Source organism: Phalangium opilio, unplaced genomic scaffold, assembly GCF_054372755.1.
Source record: "Phalangium opilio isolate 3A_F unplaced genomic scaffold, DU_Popi_V2 ptg000113l_1, whole genome shotgun sequence".
NCBI lineage: Eukaryota > Metazoa > Arthropoda > Arachnida > Opiliones > Phalangiidae > Phalangium > Phalangium opilio.
In genome coordinates, this window is record NW_028324209.1 from 8,277,409 (window position 1) to 8,299,220 (window position 21,812).

A 21,812-nucleotide genomic window follows, 5' to 3' on the forward strand; every position below is an offset into this window, starting at 1 on the left:
TTGTGTACGATCGGTCCATGGCAGTTCTGGTAAGGTATGATGTGTTCAACCATTTTATTTCCTCAGGAAATAACAAGTCATCGGAACTGAGAAGTATTTCTTTTTATGTAAACTTTACCCTTTCCTTTGGTTATATTTACACCGATATCATATTTTTCCAGTGCATAAAAGGAGAGCTACCTACTAAAAGAAACAAGACAGGACCGAGGTTGTTGCTTTGTCTTAAGTAGACAACATAAGTTTATAAATTAGTTTGAGCAAAATAAATTCTTTATCATAATTTCTTGACATCAGTCTTCCCAGCAACTTACAACAGATTTAAACTTTTTTGGTGCAAACTTGAAAATTTGTCAAGGCAACAAGAATTAAAACTGTGCTTCCAACTTAGTAATCATCGACACGAAATCCCTTCAAAATAATTAATTTCATGATAAAATGTTTTCGGAAAATGGAATTATTCTTGAAAAAGCGTAGATATGTAATTTTTGAAATTAATTTAGAGGGAATAGATCGATTAACAGTAAAAATAAGTTGATTGAATTAAATATTGATTAAGGATTAAAGGAATAAAAGTAATTTAAAAAGAAATTGCAATATCTGAAACTTCAGTCAACTGATAAACCTCAGACATATCGTTTGTTTTTTCGGCCTTGGTCCAAACCAAGACGTTTTTTTATAATATCTGTCCCTTCAGTCTTAATGTAATTAAAATTTGAATAATTTCATGTTTTTTGTACCGACATACATTTGGGGTTGATCTATTTCTAATAGCTTAAAGAAGTACTTAAGTATAGTTAATTATATGAACTCATATCCAATAACATAGTTTTCGAAAAGCATATAATGTTGTACTTTATATATGAAGTTAGTTCAAAAATGACAGTATTTGAAATGTAGAATAAATTTTTTTATTTGTTGTGTACACTCTAAACATATATCAATGAGAATTTTTGAGGAAATGCATCATGAGTAGAAGAGCTTGAAGACGATGTCTATATAAGCATATTGTGTTGTACTTTATTTATGAAAAGTTTAAAAACGACGGTATTTGAAATATGGAAGAAAAATATTTGTTTCGTACACTGTATACATATACAGTGTTGTCGAGATCAGACCAACAGCTTCCTTTATGTACAACCCCCAATACTGCCAACGGGTGATGTCGTGCTAAATTATACAGGGTGTAAATAAATGTTTAGAATTCATGTTTTATTGTATTTAAGTGACAACGAGTGGCAAGATACACAAAGAATACAGGAGAATATGCGTGAATGCAACAAAATATTTTAAAGCACAGTCCTACGATTAGTCTTAGAACCTGGGCCTCAAATTGCAACCTCTAAACTGTTTAGTAAACAACTCAACGTAAATATTCGAAGTGTCTACCATTGTGGTTGAGGCACTCTTCCAGATGACTGTCCGTGTCTTGCATTACATTTGCAACCACTAAACTCATGACGCATGGCAAGACTAATGGTATTGCCGTCTTAGGTACTTCTCGTCCGTTAAGGCTTGATGTAGGGGGATATGATTATGCCTGTAGTAATGCCCTTGTAAACTGGCACGAACAGTAGAATGGCTTAGTGCAACTTCTTGTTCCACCGCTCTACTACAAGCATGAGATTGGCTTCAAAACTTTCTACGATGTCAAAGTCTGTATCCTCATTACAGACTATACAGTCTCTTCTACGTTCACGATCTTGCACTATCGAAATGACGAAAGTCCTCGCACCCAAATGTCGGTGTGGAGACCGTTCGGCATAAAGCACTACCTTTAGTTGAACCAGAGAGAATTTTACACATGTGTAAAATTCTCTATGGTTGAATGTTACCGCGACCTTCACCCAAAATAAACTTGCTGCCCAATTTTTCCTGGTTAGAATAAGTTGGCATTTTGCTAGGAAACGAGACCAACTACTGTAATTCTACTACTTAGCGACACTGAAAGCCCCTTTATATCTAAAAAGACCGGAAGTTCCTCAAAGTTGAGTTTTCAAAGATTGTCAGCTTGAGCAGCAGGTCATAGTATGTATAGTGGTGAAGGTCGCTTTAACATTCGACACGTGACACCACGGTATGTTTGGTCCTCCAATGTCCTGACCCTATAGGTCCAAACAATTACCATCCAGTTTTTCGGCTCAGCGTTGCGGTATTGCCGGTCCCATTTGAAATACAATTTCTGTAGTGTTACAATTTTAACAATACGCCTGTTAAAAAGGCACAAATACCGAAAAAAGAAACCATTGTAATAAAGGTCGGCCCCCTAACCTTAAACTATGAACAAAATAAAGAAAACATAAAGGTTTCTTTGGGAATGACTTTGAAGCAGAAGGTCCGAGTTGTCTGAGGAACCGAGAAAAAAGGCCGTAGTGAAAACTAATCGTCGTTACGTAGCAGTTAGGACCGAATTTAATTAGTTAGTCTCGTCTTTTAGCAAAATGCCAGTGTATTCAAACCAGGGAAAATTGAACATGATGTTTACGAGGATTACCCAAAACGGCAAAACCTTTGCGTGAACTAATTGAAGCCGATCCATTATTTTTAGAAAGGTACTGTTCTCTGACGAGGCTATTTAAGGATGGTACCTTAAACCTTCATAACGTGCATTTTTGGGAGGGCATTCTTGGAAACCAAATTATCGGACCCTTTTTCTTGATAAGAAAATCTCTGAAGGCATTTACTTGGACTTCCTGCGTCATGAGTTCGTTGCTTGTAAAGTAATTGAAAGACATGGACAGATGAAGAGTGCCTGCACCACAATGGTAATCACATTGAACATTTACGTTGACGTTGATGTGTACCAAACGGATTCGATTAGAGGCTGTAATTTGAGGCCCAAATTCCAAGACTTATCGTAAGACTGTGCTTTAAAATTTTCTGTTGCTCCCCCCACTTGACTGGTATGCTAGGTGGTATTTCAGTAGAAGAAAATTTATTGAATTAGGGATAGCGAGAGATGGCTAGTGATATGGCTTAGTTATGGGCTAGACGCCCTTGTTTTATTGGCAACATTATTACATTGAATGTTGCCAGATTAAATTGTTGCTGGTGATTTGGCGAACTATGCTAATGATATATTAAAATTTAAATGGAAAAGTTTCATTTTGACACATTCCTTACCCTAAAATTTTGTGTTTGGAGCCTATTAATGCATTATAGTGATAATGTAATTAATTTTAGTGTTAAATAGGAAAACATTTAGGCTGAAAGAACAACTGGCGTAGTTTAATCTTATTTTGTTATTTCAGTTAAGGGTTATCTATAGTTACCCAAAAAAAACCTGTTGTTTTCGATTAATTTTAATTAAATATGATCATTAAGTTGAAATTAACGGCTTATCTTCTTTTACTAGTGTTATTTCAGTTTATTATACGAGTTTGAACAAGAAATTCTGCAAACTTTAGAGGAGTGACTGTTTGACTCTTGCAGAACAATCACTACTTTGCCCCAAAACTTTTAAATATCACGCCTTTTCAATGGCTCTCTTTTCAAAATGGGGAAAAAAGCTTTTAAATGACAATTTAATTAATCGTAAGAATTAAACAGGAAAATGGAGGCTGGGTGAAAGATTTGTTAGTTTAATTATAAGGTATCCATGAATTTACCCAAAACACGAATCTTTCACATTCTGGGAGCACTGCCGTGCTCCCAGCCAAGTCGAGCACTGACATCCTTTTCTCGAAGCAACTCGTGGCACTTTTAAGCCCACTGTAACTTCGTGATGGGTATAGGTGAAAGTCTGAAATTTTGCTTGCCGCGAGGACTGTCAATCCTAGCTATTGTTTCCAAATTTCAAGTTCCTACCCTATATGCTTTTCGAAATATCGCAGGTGAAATCTACCTTATTTTGTCACTCACTCACTCACCGATCATCAAAATTCTAAGGTACTTCTAGAGGAGATAGAAACTTAAAATTCAGGATTTAGTTTTCATTTATTTTATAAAGCACAGAAAAATTAAAACATCCCGAATTTTTTATAAAATTGTTCTTTAGTTCTTTATTTTAAAACTAGATGGCGCTGCCGTCTTTTCAACAGAAATAGTGTGTGTTCTTGATGAAAGGACGTAATGGTCCAAAGTTAACCGAAAGTTAAATATATATTAAAGCTAATAGGAGTAGTAGTTTAATAGAAATGTGTCGTAACTGATGCTACATTCTTTTATTAGGATATCGCGTACAATCTTTATTGCATATTCTCTGCGGGTCGAAAGGGGTAATTCAGCGTAAATATGGACAAACGTTAGCGATTATATTGGCAAACGAAGTACCACGAGAGGGTCTTGTTTTAATATAACTACCGAAGTATAACGAGAGGGTCTACAAAAAGAAGTGAGATCCTAAGAAAAACATTAACATGTACAAAAATGGGCCAAGCCTCGCTTCGTGCCCTCTCCGCCGTAAAAGTTCTGAAATCCCATGTAGAGCCAAGTCTGCCTTTTGGTCTCATTCAATCGCCAATTGAACAATTATGTTATAAATTAAGTACTTTTCCTAATTAATAACCAATATTCTTTGACTCTATCATTATTATACATCTTTGTTCGTATCAAAAATATCGTGACTTGGCAAGCGCAGGTGTACATAAGGTTATGCATAACTCGCCTTATAAACTTGTAAATAGGGTTATGCATAACTCACCATATAATTTGTACATAGGGTTGTGCATGACTCATCTTATAAACTTGTACATATCCCCTCGACCATAAACGATTTAGTGAATATCCCTTCGACTTCCTTTTAATATTACTTACTTGCGATTGCCAAGTCACGATATTTTTGATACGAACAAAGATGTATAATAATGATAGAGTCAAAGAAGATTGGTTATTAATTAGGAAAAGGACTTAATTTATAACATAATTGTTCAATTGGCGATTGAATGAGAACAAAAGGCAGACTTGGCTCTACATGGGATCTCAGAACTTTTTAGGGCGGAGAGGGCACGAAGCGAGGCTTGGCCCATTTTTGTACATGTTAATGTTTTTCTTAGGTTAATTATACTTGATTGAGTTTAATTTAACGGCTTATCTTGTTTATCTTGTGTGGATTTATTTTATAATAAAAGTTTCAATAAAATATTAACTTAAATTGCAATTACCCTAAAATTTTAATGTATGCGCTTTTGATGTATTTTAATGATCATTTAGATTAATTTGAAAGTGAAATAGGAAACTACTGTGGCTGTACGAAAAACTTGTGATGTTTTAATCTTAATTTGAGCGTGGTTCGTGAGAGTGGATTAAGCTTAAAATTTATTTGAATTTTTTACCCTATTTGCAATGTTTAGTGCAGTTTAATATTTTTGCCATATATTCATCATTATGGTACCCTAAACTTTTGGGTAGTTTAAACAGTTTATTTAAAAGTTATTTGAGCTTTTATCCAAAAATGTATATTTTGGTTTAATTTCACGTTAATTATATTTAATTGAGTTAAAATTAACGTAGGATTGTGTTTTGGCAGTGTACATTTAGGCTATAAAATGAGTTTAAATGTATACTTCACCTTAGTTGCAATTTTTAGTGGAGTTTTCGATTCTTATTTTACCCTAAACTTTTGAATTTCGCGCCTATTAAGGTGCTTTCGAGATAATTTAAATTAGCTTAAGTGTGAAAGAGAAAACATGGGGCTTTACCAACGGCTTGGTTAGATACAATCTTAATCAAGGACATCATTTAAGAGTTATCTGAGTTTTCATCCAAAAAAAATGTACATTCGGGGTTTAATTTCACGTTAATTACACTTAATTACGTTGAAATTAACTTGTCGTCAGTGCTCATTAAGCTTATAAAATGACTTTTAATAAATAATTCACCTTAACTCTAATGTTTAGAGGAGTTTTTGATTATTTCCAACACATTGCGTTAAATTTTTATCATATCCTGTGCTAGGTTTGTGGTAAAGATTATCTATACAATATGTTAATGAATGATGTTATTCTATAGTTTAGCTTGAATACCAGTAATTAAATCAAATACCTATACAATTCATAGCAATTTAAACCAATAAACAAACGGCAACGTGGACTGTGGAAATAGCAAACAACGTAACCCTCCGTTTCTAACGTGGTTACGTTGAGAGAATCTGTGATGTAAACATGAAAATTATTTGACTAATTAAATTATATAACGACACTGTCCTCCTGGATTAACCAGCACCACTGTTACTTATGAATTAAACAATCCACTGTTGGTAACAAATAGTTTATAAAATGATAACGTAACATCACAGTATAACTGATTCAATAGGACCAAAATTGTTTTAACGAATAATCTGGTCCTCTACATTGGTTTAGTTTTAAGGAATTATATCACACACCTTCACAATTAGTAGCATTTTAGTGAGATTAACAAATAATGAAACCGCGTATACCTGTCCTCAAATGAGAATGTTGAGTGAACTGCGCTAACCAGTAACCTATACACCACTCTTTTAACTGCCGTAGGAAAACACATTGAACATTTTGTGATCTTTCCTGTAATATTTTGAAGTTGAATTCATCACAGGGTGAAAACACTACCGTTGATTTCTAAACCATTAACAAATAATGAAACCCAGTATACCTCATACGTAACTCTCCGTTTCCAACGTGGTTACGTTGAGAGAATCTGTGCTGATGTAAACATGGAAATTCCTCTACATTGGTTTAGTTTAAGGAAATATATCACACACCTTCACAATTAGTAGCATTTTAGTGAGATTAACAAATAATGAAACCCTGTATACCTCAGTCCTCATATATTTGTTTGTAGCAGGAAACGAAGCAGACTGCGTATTTTTGGAATACAGAGCTGGAAATGAGCTTTTTTTATCTTGAAAGGGGAAAGACTATATAAATACTATATTACATAGACAAACTAAAATACAACTTAAGCCTTGGCCGTAAAGAACGTTCAAAAACTTACTTTAAATGATATAAAAACCTCTGGTAACTGTAATTATTTACCTGAATTACTTTTCTAGACGAAAATTCGACCTGATAACGACCTATTTCTTATTAAGGGTGCTACAGTTAATTAGAAAATACATATAAAGGTGCTCAAGCTCGGATGATATAGTAAAGTAATCTGTCAGCGTCTACTGCTAGATAGTCTGACTCAAAAGTAATTTTGACGTACTTTCAGAATTAACTAAAATTAACATACTTAGAGTTAATTGATTTAAATTAAACTAGCCGATAGCACACCTTGAATACATAATTGTTAAATTAAGAGTATTCCGAAAAGTAACTTCGCTCTAGTTTTTCAGTTAGAGGTGGCTAAATATCACGAAAAACCCCATGTTAATCTCCATAGGAAAAATGGTAAAAGCATGTGAATTTTGCTTTAACGTTACAAAAGAGTATCAAGTCATATCTACAAGGGCCTACCGGCCCTGTAGAATACATCCCCGTATCTCTACTAGACCCAGAGTTACGAGGCCGCAAAGTTGGGTCTAATGCAATTCCTAAGGAGGGTTTGTTTGTTTACGTTCTGCTTAATTACTTGGCCCCTGTTTGTCGTAGCATTACGTTTATAGTATGGTTGGATGGGGGACAAATTGAAGGACATCACCGTATCTCTACTAGACCCACAGTTACGAGCCTGCAAAATTGGGTCTAATGCATTTCCTATGGAGGGGTTTGTTTGTTCACGTTTTGCATAAATATTTGACCTGTATTTTCGATCGAAAATAAGAACTTATCTGTAGTGCAGTGGTTATCACATCCACCTCACTCCCGGAAGGCCACAGGTTCGAAACCGCGAAGTTTTTTTATTTGCTTGGAATATGTAAAGACCTTTATAATTATCCGAACATTTGTGTCAAGGTCACATTATTTACATCCCCGTATCTCTGGTAGAAATAGAGTTCCGAGCCTCCAAAATTTAGTTTAACGCATTTCCTATGGAGGAGTTTGTTTCTTTACGTTTTCCTTAAGTACTCGGCCCCTGTTTGTCGTAGCCCTATGTTTATAGTATGGTTGGATGGGGGACAAATTGAACTATAACATTCTCAAAGGACATCACCGTATCTCTACTAGCCCCACAGTTACGAGCCTGCAAAATTGGGTCTAATGCATTTCCTATGGAGGGGTTTGTTTGTTCACGTTTTGCATAAATATTTGACCTGTATTTTCGATCGAAAATAAGAACGTATCTGTAGTGCGGTGGTTATCAAATCCACCCTAACTCTCGAAAGTCTACAGGTTCGAAACCGCGAAGTTTTTTTTTTTTTTTTTGCTTGGGATATGTAAAGACCTTTATATTTATCCGAACATTTGTGTCAAGGTCACATTATTTACATCCCCGTATCTCTACTAGACCCAGAGTTACGAGGCCGCAAAGTTGGGTCTAATGCAATTCCTAAGGAGGGTTTGTTTGTTTACGTTCTGCTTAATTACTTGGCCCCTGTTTGTCGTAGCATTACGTTTATAGTAAGGTTGGATGGGGGACAAATTGAACTATAACATACTCAAAGGACATTCCCGTATCTCTACTAGACCCAGAGTTACGAGGCTGCAAAGTTGGGTCTAATTCAATTCCTATGGAGGGTTGTTTGTTTACGTTTTGCTTAAGTACTCGGCCCCTGTTTGTCGTAGCCCTAAGTTTATAGTATGGTTGGATGGGGGACAAATTGAACTATAACATACTCAAAGGACATCCCCGTATCTCTAGTAGAAACAGAGTTACGAGTCTGCAAAGTATAGTCTAAACTCTAAAGCTATTCCAAGGGCGGGGTTTGTTTGAATACGTTTTCCTCAATTACTGGGACCCTTTTTTTCGGTCATTAATAATAACATATCTGTTGTGTAGTGGTTAACACATCCGCCTCACACACGGAAGGCCATAGGTTCGAAACCGCCATTTTTTTTTTCTTTTTTTATTTGCTTGGGATATCTAAAGACCTTTATAATTATCCGAACATTTGTGTCAAGGTGACATTATTTACATTCCCGTATCTCTGGTAGAACCAGAGTTACGAGCCTCCAGAATTTAGTGTAATGCTATTCCGATGGACGGGGTTGTTTGTTTACGTTTTGCTAAATTACTCGACCCCTGTTTGTCGTAGCCCTACGTTTTTAGTATGAATAGATGGGGGCCAAATATCACTATAACATATCCAAAGAACATCCCCGTATCTCTAGTAGAAACAGAGTTACGAGCCTACAAAGTATAGTCTAATGCTTTTCCTATGGCGGGTTTGTTTGTTTACGTTTTCCTTAATTACTGGGACCTGTTTTCTCGATCATCAACAAAAACATATGTGTAGTATAGTGGTTAACACATCCGCTTCACACACGGAAGGCCATAGGTTCGAAACCGCGAAGTTTTTTTTTTTTGCTTGGGATATCTAAAGACCTTTATAATTATCCGAACATTTGTGTCAAGGTGACATTATATACATTCCCCTATCTCTGGTAGAACCAGAGTTACGAGCCTCCAGAATTTAGTTTAATGCTATTCCGATGGACGGGGTTGTTTGTTTACGTTTTGTTTAATTACTCGACCCCTGTTTGTCGTAGCCCTACGTTTTTAGTATAATAACTTTATTCAATTCTTTGATGGAAAAAAAACCACGTTAGAGCTATTTCAACATCTCATATGGTACGTAGACAGGCTCCGTCGTAAGTCAAAATAATGTTTTGAACCTTTTTGGTGGTGGGAAACGGAGCCTCCGTGGGAAACAAGAGAGCCGTGTGAATAAATCGATAAAAACACTGAAACAATGCTTGGAAAATATTTTATTTATATATATATTTATATATATAGATTTTTTACAATTGTACTTTAGTTTTCATGTAGTTTTTTATATTTATATATAATTCCAGTATATAATAATAAATTTAACAATGCGTTTTTCGATTAAAACATACGTTAAATTTCCCTGAGCAAAAATAATATAACGAATATGGCATCTATTCCGTTCCATTGCTTTTTCATTCTTAAAGGACAAGTCTCATCATCATAATATTAACTACCTGATCTTTAAAACTTTTCTTTCTTTCTTTCACATTGGTTTAATATTGCTTTCAGACAAAGAAAGAAATTGTTTCAAGTATTTTTTCAGCAGAGAAAATAGAACTGGAATAAAAGGTTCAGCGTTTGTAGTGGAAGTTAGGTTCTTCGCTAGTTTTGGGGATTTGATTAATTGGGATTTAGTCTTGACTCTGTTGTGACGTCAAAACGGCAAATGAGGGGATAGAAAGCATATGCTCGTGGTCGTAACGACTATTGACCCTACCTTACCTACTATTTAAGCTCTATTTTCTATGGATTAATTCGAATTCTGATTCGTTAAATAATTTTATTGAAACTTTATATTGATTAAAACTAATTTAGTTGAAACTTTATAATGATTAAAACTAATTTAGTTGAAATTTATAATGATTAAGTTATTTAATTGAAATTTTATAATGACTAAAAGTTGTTTAATTTAAACTATATAATGATTAAAAGTTGTTTAATTTAAACTATATAATGATTAAAAGTAATTTAATTTAAACTTTATAATGATTGAAACTAATTTAATTGAAACTTCATGATTAAAACTATAAGCTTATAAAAATATGTTCCATAAGTATAACACTAACTACGCGAGAATTGACTACACTCGATTTTTTTAGTCCATCTTCCTATTTAGTCTTTACTAAACCTTTGACAGTGCCTCACCAGGTGTCGCTTTAAGAGAATCTACGACGTTTCACCCACGTCACTTCATGACAAGCTCCAGTTTGTAACCAGTGATAAACTTATGAACTTATGTTAAAACTAATTTAATTAAACTTAACGAGACCTGTCCTTTAATTAAATTGCAATAGAAATTTAATTAGCAATCACGATCCATTTAAAAAAAAAATCACAGAAATTTTCTTTCTCTAAAATTAAATCTCCATAATCACGTTTAGAATCAAATTAAAATAAGTAAACTTATAAATTTTAACTAATGCACGATCTTAAAATTAAGAAAATCCCATCCCGTTAGTGATTTTCTATTTATACTCAACCCACAATTTCATCAAAATTTAATAATATTTCCTTTCATCATCGGGTAGGTATAAATTGCAACAAAATTAATTATATTTAATTAACATATATTTTTAAGGAAGGTTATTTATATACACAATTTTTTTTTGTACAATACTTTTTTTATCTCATGTAAAACTAAGCGAAGTTTACCTTAAAATACGGAGGCAATATTAATATTACAGAATAAGAACCGAATACGTGTTGTATTTACACAAATACCACAACAATCCAAGCTAAGAATAAACTCTTTTTAATACGTAGCAAGAAGTTATATCAGTATCTCAGAGGGAAGGTATAAGATGCCTTTGTATTCGCGCCAGGCCATAGTCCCAGTCCCCCTTTCAAAATACAAGGGGGGACGTAAAAGGAGGCGCCGGGCTATTTCGCAGCCTCTCCTAAGTCGGAAAATATTACTGTAATTTTCGTCACTCGCGTCGTCGCGCTGACGTGAGTTTTCAAGAACCAATGAGATGCTGGTTGTAATTTAGAGACGGGGATTGACTCCGGACAGGCTACGTTTGGACTGGAGATAAAGCTGGAAATCTGGCGAATTTATACCTTCTCTCTGAGATACTAGATATAACTTCTTGTACGTAGTAAGAAAGATTAAAATAAAATGTCTATTGCATATTTTAAGAGAGTAATTAAGAAGCAAATAATATGTAAGAAGAAGATCAAGGTGATAATGTAACGAAAACAAAATGCCGAAGATTGATTCTAAGTTGTTGAAGTTGGATTTTTTTTTTTTTTTTTTTTTAGAATATTGCAAGGCATTCTGGTAAATATTCATTGACGAATAATATATGTGTGTATACGGTAAGAATAATACAGGCGATTAGAGAGAAATGGGGAAGCTTGAATTACAGTGATATCTACAGGGTGTTTCTGATAAGTCTGCCATAAATTGGACGATTTTGAGTCGAAAATGTAACTTCTATCTCCATTTTGATTGCCCTAAGGGACACTGTTTTCAGGTTAAGACTATCAAGATTATTTTACGGATGATCCCTTATATTTAAATAAGAAACTAATTAAGATAATGATTTCTAATTTAATTAAGGGGTCATCCCGGACCCTAAAACACACTTGAAACTCATAACTAGGAAACAAGTGTCCCTTAGGACAAAAATAGAGATAGAAGTTGCATTTTCGACTCAAAATTGATTTCCCAAAGAACATCCCCATTAATTTATGGCAGACTTATCAGAAACACACTGTATACTCGTGTTGAAGCGCGCTTGTAAAGCACTATTTCCTTTCGTATGACGTTTGACATTGCGTATGTTTTAGCTCTCATTAAACTTTAGCGAGCGATTGATTGACCATGGTGGGGTTTGGGGGGGGGTGGTGTTGACTATGGTGAAGAATTACTGTTGTAAGTGTTTCAAGTCGAAAATTTCAATCAGTAAAGGTTCAACGTCATTAGGGTTGACGTCCAATAGTATTCTTATATGATTTTCGTTTAAATCTTGCAATTCTTGCAATTTTTGTATCAGACGCAAATAAACGGTTTTGCCTTCGCAGGGAGGATAGATTGTTTCCAAAAATCGTCGCAGTAAGTAATAGTACATGCACTGTTCCATTTTAATAGTGTCTTTGTGTACCGTATTTGGACGGTCGGCCGTGAAAAGGGTGATGGCACTGAGTAAAAGCATAATGTTTTCATTCGATCGCCATAATGGGTCGAAAGAGGTGATGAACCTTTTGTGCTCTTCGTACAAATTTCCCCTAGCTTCTTTTAAAATGTCCACTTTAATTGAGCTACACGACGGACCTTGTAAACCTTGCCAACAATTTTCCTCTTGATCGTAAATCATAGCTGATCGTAAAATCATCAGTTCTATGCAACCGCCTTTCAACAACGCAATCTGATCTTCCTGGCACAAAGTTTTAAAGCTGCCGATTCGTTTGGACATTTTAACCAATCTGCGTATAGCGTGATCGGTCATGTTGATGACGTCCAAGAGACTGGGGTCGATCACTTCGCAAACGACTGGGATTTTGAGCACTTCATTGGCCACGACCAACTCGTCCAGTTTACTTTTCTCCAAAGGAGTCAGTTGATTCGAGTTCCAACTGGCCGGGCGAATCGAAACCTGAGTCATTTCGACCTCGACCGCGATATCTATCACTTCTTGAGCAATTGGAGGATAATCTTGCTTGAATTGACAGCTCGATTTCATAGGCATCGGGCTCCCGGCTCTAGAAGTTGAATTATCCGGTGTTTGCGGACTGGGAGTCGGCAATGAAGTGTATTGCATCAAAGTGTTAATCGGAGAAGTCGAACGAATCAAATCTCCCATGATTCCGGATGTTGAGGCTTTCGATTGTAAATCAACCGAACTGATTTCTCGTTTAATCTTAACAACTTCAACCTTCTTCAGTTTAGGTTCCGGAACCATTTTATCAGTCTCCTTTGCCACCAAGGGGCTGGGAACGTTAAGAACTTCGTCAGCTTCTAATTCCTCCTTTGTCCCTGGAGTTTCCATCGTATCTTCATCGTGGGAAACAACCGAGCATTTTCGCGAAAAGAAACGTGACCTTTTCGAGGGTGGCTGATTGCTAGAATCACTCTCGGAGCAGACTGAAGACGCGTCTTGTGACAAATTGTGACTCAGTTCTACCGTGGAAACCGAAGGTGGTGGACTGGAGAGAGACGATCCACTTGGTGAAAGTATAGAGGCTGTTGACAAGGATTTCCGAGAAAGTTTTGGACGACTAGGCGATTTCTTTTTATGGCGGTTTTCTAAGATTTTGGCTCGTTTGACTTTCTTCTCCTCGTCGGTCATAATATACTCCTTTTTCATCCCAATACTGAAGCATTTTTTCAGTCGGCATTTCTGACAGAAACGTCTCGTGACCGCGTCCACAGTACAATTATCATTGAACGGACATTTGAACTCCTTTATTGACGTAGCGAAATAACAATGATAATGTTCGAGTTAGGATACAATTTATCTTAAATGATTAAAACCAGGCGGAAGGAAGGAAGCGGGAAGCCGGTAAACCAAACAATGATGGAATCAAGAATTCATTGTCCAAGAAACTGAATAACCAATGAACGCAAACACGCAATTGGAACCGCATGATCAAGGAGCTAATTTTAATACTAAACTAATGGCCAGCAGGATTGGGAAAAATTAATAATAGCAAATCACGTTGAAAACATCAAGAACAAAAAGTGCATGATTGTATAAAAATGTAAATGTGCATAAGGGTTAAACCGCGGAATTGAAATGAACATTGCGGTGGTGCAGTCAGTTAGTGCATCATTACTACAAGAAATTCCTCTAAATCAATTAAACATATAAGGAAATAATATCGTATCAAAAGTTAGTTATATATCGGTTTTTTTATAGTTTAATGTATGATCCCGCTATACTGTATTGGCAGCCTGTATAGGGACTTGGCAGTACTACGTCATGCAACGTCAGTCTACCTTCCACTAGTGCTAAAAAACATACCAGGAGGAGGGGCTTATATAGCTTTCATTCTGTTAAAAAAACATACCATAATGGCGCTGGGGGCGGAGTTAAGCCCAAATTGCCAAGTCCCTATTAACTTCAGTTCTATTTCTATGGTCAATTGCAATTCATTCAAAGAAGCACAACAATTTTGAACATGCGCAGCGAGAAATTATTCTCTGAAGCCACATTTTTTAATGTGATACACCCGATTAGACGAGATAGGTATGTAAGAGAATTTGCCCCTCGTTATATTACGAAACGTTTAATGTTAGTTGGAACCAAGTCCCCTTAATGGTTCAACAATTTTAAATGGCGTTGTAACACAAATAACTACAAAAAAAGCGCCACACAACCAAGGTAGTTAGCGCATTTCATTGGCATCAACCAATTAAAATCTACTCTAGCTGGTGACGGTTTGTGCAAAAACAATCGCAAGCGCAAAAAAAGTGATCAACATCCACCTACTTTAGTCTTCACGGCGTTCCGTCTGAAGAAGGCTTTGCATGATTCGCAAGTAATCGCGTTGAAATTGTATCCAAGAGCCCGGTCTCCGCAAACTCCGCATATTTTAATATCCCCTTTACACGTTGCAGCCGTAGAGTCTTCTGACATGGTCACAGATCATTCTAGAGTTCTGTCAACCTGAATGATGAAGTTAAAATATGCAAATTCCCCGATTAAAATTAACGTATACGCAATCTTAAAATTTGAAATGATACAAAATGTCTGAGCTTAGCGGTCAAAAGTTTCGTTCTATTAGAGGCTCTATGTCGCGTATCCTGGTGGTGATGTCATAGACATATCTTATCTAAAAGCTGAGATATGATAAAATTACGCTACCAAAATTGATCCTACATAATTTTATAGTAGAAGGCAATAATAATCCAAAAGTGAAGTAATTTTTCTAAAAACTCTAAACTCTCTATTAGCTAGGAGACTAAATCTTTCAGAGATTCAAAATTAACTCGGTTTTATTATGTTGTGGAATTGCAAGGTAATTTTAAAGAGAAGTACGTAGAAATGAATTCTCAACCACAACTGACCAACTGTAGGCGTAGCATGATATTTCGGGAAAGAGACTCGATAACCTAATAGTCCAACCTGTTGTATATCCAATGATACCATAGGGAATGGACAGAGATGTCCCCTATGAAATATCGGATTCCCCACACAATCCGGTGTCCTCCCCCCCCCCTAGTCTCCCATAGTGAGTTACCAGATAGGGAGGTGCTATGTGACATTAAATTAATATTGCTGTCTAAATTATATTGACAAGGCTTTCAATATGGTCACCAGAACCGAGGTAAAAGATAAGAGGGTGTAACGACATGTCAGTAATCCTAGAAGCGCTTTATATTTAACCACCACGAACTTCCTCGTGACGTCACACCCTCCTACCTCTTGCCAGGGTTTGGGCGAACATATTTGAAGTCGTCAGCTTAGGCCATACAATTTAGGCTACCAATATTGTCGTCACGTCATTGTAGCTCCTCCCCTCTCAGTACCACTCTATTCTGTAAAGCTTACCAACATCATTTTGAGGGAAAGGGGAGGAGCCATTCTTTAAGACCATCCCAGAAGGTTTGTGTATCCCTCCCCACCAGTGCTACAGCAATAGAGAGCTTTCAGTTGAAGGAGGAGTTGAATCTCGTGATATAATTTACGCTGCCATATTGGTGGGTTTAAAGCAGGAATGAAACTGAGACCACCAAGGCCAATATGGCTACCAGAACATCGGTAAGGCTTGGGAGGGTGTGACGTACTACTATCCCATCTGAAAGCTCTCTATGGCACTAGATTCACCATGAGTGGGAGGATTTGGAATAAATAGGGTGTGCCTAGCCTCTAGAATGACCCTTTAAGCTACTACATCCCTCTGTCCGCTCCCTTTAGTATTACATAAACAGTGAAAATGGGACATCTTGATACCATAATAGGGACTTGGCAATTGGGGCTTAACTCCGCCCCCAGCGCCATTATGGTATGTTTTTTTAACAGAATGAAAGCTATATAAGCCCCTCCTCCTGGTATGTTTTTTAGCCTGACGTTGCATGACGTAGTACTGCCAAGTCCCTATACTACATTGGTTAATAGCACATGGGAGTTGATAAAATTATTCATGAGAATTGGCATGGGGCCCTACTGGGTTTCATATGGAAATAACCAAAGCAGACCACTTCAAAACTACCAAACTGAATGTTGGGCAGTTAGTAACTAGTAACAATTAAGGACTTTGACCGTGAAATGATTTCCAACACCTGTTATCCTACTCGAGATAACTTTCTTTCCAGTCAGGCTTTTGAACAAACTAATCAGATAAATTTACGGGACTACGTTAAAGATTAAATTATACAAAAGTGCTCCTATAAGCAGCGTAAGATGACTCAGTAAAGTGACATTTAATCACTTCAAATATAGAATAAGTAAGCTCTTGGAAACTAGCAAAATCATTGCGTCATATTAAACACTTAAAAGTAGCAATCAAAAAGCTTTATTAATGCAAAGATGGGCGCGACGTCCTTCCCAAACGGGGGGAAGAAGTACAAAACTGACTCGCGAGTTGCCTACCTCACCATAAAACTGACAGAGTAGCAACAGGTCTACAACTAAATGGTTTACAAACTTGTAAAATAATAAACTTAATTTCCTTATCTTTAACTAAGCTGCAAATTGTTGAAAATTGTTTCCTCGGTGTCACTGATATATGCAAATATCGTAATTAAGGAATGAAATGACAATTACCTCATAGAAACAAAATATGTTGAAGAAAATGATGGTATCAGAACTGCTTCAACCACACTTCAAGCCAATGCTTTTGAAGTAGTAGAGTTGGTTTTAAAATATATGGATCCATGATTTAAATAGCCAGAATAAGGTTTGTCCTAAAAATTACGGGGAAAAACCTTTATTTAATAAAACGTAAAAAGAAACGATATAATTTTATGCTCATTCTCTGCCTGTGGTCTCTTTAGCTTGGCCCACTTGGGCACAAAGCCAAGGCTTAGCATAAATATTTACTTATTGATTAAAACCTAAGATAAATCCATATTAATACTTACTTTTTGCGTATACCATGAAACGTAAAGCTAATCTAAACTAATTAAATAGTTAATTTAACTGAGAAAGAGGAATTACCTATCTTAATTACGAATAACTCGGGGGCAAAATGAGTTCCACATTCCCCTCGCGGATGTTTTCGTTCGCGTGATATTCGAGGGAGTGGTTTAAAAAAGTGGGTGGGACCCTGAAGCAAACAACAACACATGTTTTCTTTCACATGCGTTGCAATATTTGCAATATTTAATTCAGTGGTCAATAATGCCAGCTGACGGATGGCCTACGAGCAGTAATCCCACAACACAATATAGAAACGTATTTTATTACAAATATATTGATTAACAATATTTAAAAATTCTTATAAAATTTGAATAACATCCAAAAATTTAACAATTGCTTTCAAAAATAAAATTCAAAGATTTTATTTGTAAATGTCTTCAAAAGTGGTGCCCTTGTGACCAGCATCAAATTTTTCAACATCGCGAAAAGTCAGTGTAAACCTAAGGTTCACAAATTAAAAAAAAAAATATGTATATATTAAAACTTAACCCCAAAATGGCGGAAAAGGGAGGAGCTAATGCTCCTCAAAAAATAGACAACCATAAACATTAGAATTATGCTGTTTTATTCAATGTGAAATTCCCCAAAAATAATTAATGAGCTAAAAAAAACTGAACATAATTAGGGTGGTGGTTGTTGCCAAGTTTTTATTCAATGTGAATTTTAATATAATCGTTTAAAAATTTATATAATTGTTAATTTCCATTTCATGATAATTCAATGAGTTTAATTTAAAGCAGATCATCAAAGGTTTTGCCTACGTATCCCACATTAGCTTTATCCAAATCTTGGAAATTTACGTACATCCTAAGGATTACCAAAATTGTCAGTAACAACAATTTAGGCAGATATCTTAGGGTAAAATTGCGTGGTAATTAACTTACTTATCCCCTGGAATTCCAAGAACCTTTTCAATGTGTGCAAAGAGTGCAGCAGAATGTTTCTTATTTTCCTCTCTTGATATTCTGCCAATACTGCCCAGATACCCAACAGCGCAGGGATCGTTACCACCTCCAAAGCCAATTATTTGTCCAGGATTCACATGGACAACAACATACTGTACAGGTTTAAAATTGGTTAGTTTTGGTCCATGTAAATTAGGCTTAGCAATACATGAGAGACGCCGTCACGCCAGGCTTTTGCTACTACTACCAGAAGGGGATAATAGAAGAGAAGTATAATATACTTCTGCTACTACATACCGATAAAGGCTTCCCAAGTGTTTTTGCCACAACATTTGCCGTTGTTTTAACAAAATCCTCAGGGATTTTTTCAGCAGGGAGATTGGTAGTCAGGGTAAAAATCGGCATTTTGATTCTCCTAGTAGCTCTGAAATATGGCTGACAAAACTGACTTACGATAAAGTAATAATGAAATAACCTTCAAAATACAGACAAAATTATCTATAAAACAAGACTGCTTACTGAAGTGAGCGATGGTAATACTGATAACGCAACCAAAACTGTCTGAAGGGTGAAGGCAGTGAAGTGTCAAAGCCCAAAAGGGAGGGGGGGGGGGATAAAAAGGCGCGAAAATAATGCGTTCAGATTGCCTCAACAAAGCAACCGTTTCCTTCAATATTGACGAAAACCGGTTTTTAAATTAAAGCACTGAAGGGCCAAAATACGATTTAGTTCAGTTCAATATACTTACTTACCAAGTTTTAAATTTCAATACGCGCGCACATGTAAATGGCAAATAATTTTCTTTACTTAAACTTAATGATTATTACTTTTCTCTATATTGAAGCGCAAAGCTTTCCTTCAGAGAAATAATAATACATTGTGTAAATGCATACAAGTTTCGTTTTTACAAAATTATTGAAAACAAATATGAAAAGAACCATCAAGTAATTTTGCATTCATTTTAGTTTCAGATAATAAAAAAAAACACATTTTTCAATATGGAAGGTTTCTTACTATAATACAAACATAAAAGTTTTATACTTGTATCTCTGCCTCCTAAGAAATTTTGAAAATGCGTTACAAATACATGTTTTGGAATAAGACTCGTTTAATATACAAAATAAACATTTTCATTTACGTTAGATTTAAACTTTTAAATATTAAAACTGTCAAATGAAGTAAATACGAGCCTTATTTATACTCGTCATATTCAAGGAGGAGGTACTGCTGTATACTAATTGGTATGGGTAAATCTTTTATATGTCGAAGTCTCTTATGTCCCATGGAAGTCCTTATCGAGTAACGACAATAATGTTGTAGAGAGCGTGGTTTCGAAGCGATATCTTTGTACCAATCGTATTTACTTTTAAAACTAATCATCCTGGAGTTATATTGGTCGACACCTCCGTGCCTTCTTGGATTGGCAGCGGCTGCCCAATTATTGCCGGGAGGCTCAACATCCCCTGGGAAAACCGGATATCTGATTAACTGAAATTGATAAAGGCCGCCGCCATCATTATTGTCCAAACCTCCGCCAAAATAATCCAAATGAGGATTTTCATTCTGATTATGATTCCAAAATGGAGCGGCGCGAGGATTGAAATAGTTATGATGGGCCAATTCATTGTGGTTTGGCATTAAAAGTTCAATGGCAGGAGGAGGTATCGGTGGTTCTAATTGAACCGGTTCGTGGTGATGTTGAGGAAATATCAGCGATTCTAATTGAACCGGTTGGTGGTGATGTTGAGGAGGAGGGGGTGGAGGTGGGGCGTTCAAATTCAAGGAAGACAATGAAGGAACGTGTAAGGAACTTTTGATAATGGCTTTCAAGATAGTCAGATCCGCCAGCCCCTGATGCATCTCCGCTTGAATTAACGTATAGCCTCTCTGATTGCAAATGTTAAAATTGGAACCGCAAGATATCAAAAAGGCTGCTAGTTCAGGCCTTCGACGGAAACGAACACCATCACTGAAGCTAACGTAATGCAGAGGGGTCAAGCCTTGAGAAGAGAAAAAATCGTGCAAAGTTAAATGTAAGTAACTGCACGTAAAAAACAAGACGTAAATATTTACCAGCATAATCAGGCAAATTAACATCGCAGTTATATCCTTTTAATACCATAAGTTTAAGTATCTCTGGAGCAACAGCTTCAGTATCAATATTGTACAGGACAGCATAGTCCAATGAAGAAAATCCGGAACAATTTCTCAAATTTACATCAGATCCATGTTTTAGAAGTTCCTCCACACATCGAACTAAACCATGCATAACGCAAAAATGCAAGGGAGTATCTCCTAAGAAAATATGACCTTTTTAACACCTTTGTTCATCTGGCTCAATGGTTAACTCCGGTCTAAAGGACCTTACCACTTTCAGACCCTGGTAAAGATAAGATATCTCTGCCAATTGCATTGTGTAAATGAGCTAAAATACAGTCTTCTAAACCTCGTTCAGCAGCGATGTAAAGAGAAGTTCTCCCCTTTTCATCTACCGCGTTATAATCAGCCCCATATTGAATGAGTTCTTTGATACATGACGTATGACCCTTAGCAGATGCTAAACAGTCAATGGAAAATTTGAAACAAGTTGTTATAATGAGGGTTTTGATTGAAAACCGCGAACTTGAAGAACTTTTTCAAAATCTGACTAACCTAAATGAAGAGGGGTACTACCTCCGAGAAAGGGTACCGCTGGAAGAGACAATTGAAGACAAAAGTAATTAGATGAAAACTATATTTTCTATCTAAGGGTTTTTAATCGGTCAATACCAGTGTAGCAGCCTTTTTTGGAATATTTGGTTGAAACACAACAATCAGCCCCAGCGTCTAGTAGCATTTTTAGGCACTCATACTGACCATTTTCCGCAGCCATGTGAACTAAGTTAAAAACTATTTATTAGATAGGATAGGATACGACTACAATGCCAGTGTGTGTTGAAAAATTACTACTGACCTGCTGTAACATCAAAACGATCCTTAGCGTTTAAATCAGCTGAAATGGTATTATGTTAAACGCGTTTTACTATAAAATCGCTTAAAGCTACAACTCTTACCACCAAATTCAATCAAAACTTTCAAGCAAGCTGCTTGGCCCTCGGCCGCGGCTGCTTGCAATGGACTTATGTAGTTATTGGAGGCGTAGAATAAGAATTTTGTATATTCGTCCGCATTTACTGAAACACCCGATTCTAATAATCGTGTTAATAAAATTAAATTTCCATTTTTGGCCGCTTCTACAAGAGCTTTTCCTCTTTCAATGTCTTCAATGTGGTTCGAACCTCTTCGTACGTACGCCATTTTAAACTACTAATAATGG

General features: G+C 36.1%; 3 protein-coding genes and 1 long non-coding RNA gene across 15 annotated transcripts; all 4 read right to left on the minus strand.

The window, feature by feature from the left end:
* Window positions 1–885: 885 nt before the first annotated feature.
* Window positions 886–7,052, minus strand: LOC149623743 (uncharacterized). 8 transcript variants are annotated; one of them, XR_016374852.1, is made up of 4 exons: window positions 6,728–7,046; window positions 6,565–6,673; window positions 3,606–6,476; window positions 886–1,167 (listed from the first exon to the last, which is right to left on the minus strand). It is a non-coding gene; the product is annotated as an uncharacterized LOC149623743 (long non-coding RNA). The 8 variants fall into 8 exon arrangements; XR_016374858.1 differs by lacking the exon at window positions 886–1,167 and having other exon boundaries at window positions 3,915–6,476; window positions 6,565–6,637; window positions 6,728–6,792; window positions 6,948–7,052; XR_016374855.1 differs by lacking the exon at window positions 886–1,167 and having other exon boundaries at window positions 3,915–6,476; window positions 6,565–6,637; window positions 6,728–6,813; window positions 6,948–7,052.
* A 2,652-nt stretch (window positions 7,053–9,704) lies between these two features.
* Window positions 9,705–17,694, minus strand: Hr96 (Nuclear hormone receptor HR96). The gene is made up of 4 exons (XM_089852949.1): window positions 17,534–17,694; window positions 17,217–17,356; window positions 14,940–15,116; window positions 9,705–13,910 (listed from the first exon to the last, which is right to left on the minus strand). Exons 3-4 carry the CDS (start codon window positions 15,084–15,086, stop codon window positions 12,375–12,377), a joined length of 1,683 nt encoding a protein of 560 aa, XP_089709075.1. The 5' UTR covers window positions 15,087–15,116; window positions 17,217–17,356; window positions 17,534–17,694; the 3' UTR covers window positions 9,705–12,374.
* Window positions 17,695–17,836: 142 nt separating this feature from the next.
* LOC149623745 (macrophage migration inhibitory factor homolog) lies at window positions 17,837–19,141 on the minus strand. 4 transcript variants are annotated; one of them, XM_089852959.1, is made up of 4 exons: window positions 19,016–19,141; window positions 18,794–18,940; window positions 18,476–18,648; window positions 17,837–18,031 (listed from the first exon to the last, which is right to left on the minus strand). In XM_089852959.1, exons 2-4 carry the CDS (start codon window positions 18,899–18,901, stop codon window positions 17,953–17,955), a joined length of 360 nt encoding a protein of 119 aa, XP_089709085.1. In that variant the 5' UTR covers window positions 18,902–18,940; window positions 19,016–19,141; the 3' UTR covers window positions 17,837–17,952. The 4 variants fall into 4 exon arrangements, with proteins under 4 accessions (XP_089709085.1, XP_089709087.1, XP_089709086.1 ...); XM_089852961.1 differs by having other exon boundaries at window positions 18,794–18,944; window positions 19,016–19,139; XM_089852962.1 differs by lacking the exon at window positions 17,837–18,031 and adding an exon at window positions 18,136–18,398 and having other exon boundaries at window positions 19,016–19,139.
* Window positions 19,142–19,279: 138 nt separating this feature from the next.
* LOC149623746 (uncharacterized) lies at window positions 19,280–21,811 on the minus strand. Of its 2 annotated transcripts, XM_089852951.1 has the most exons (8): window positions 21,550–21,810; window positions 21,450–21,488; window positions 21,266–21,373; window positions 21,149–21,187; window positions 20,865–21,053; window positions 20,570–20,791; window positions 20,026–20,496; window positions 19,280–19,959 (listed from the first exon to the last, which is right to left on the minus strand). In XM_089852951.1, exons 1-8 carry the CDS (start codon window positions 21,791–21,793, stop codon window positions 19,688–19,690), a joined length of 1,584 nt encoding a protein of 527 aa, XP_089709077.1. In that variant the 5' UTR covers window positions 21,794–21,810; the 3' UTR covers window positions 19,280–19,687. The 2 variants fall into 2 exon arrangements, with proteins under 2 accessions (XP_089709077.1, XP_089709076.1); XM_089852950.1 differs by having other exon boundaries at window positions 19,280–20,496; window positions 21,550–21,811.
* Window position 21,812: the final 1 nt, after the last annotated feature.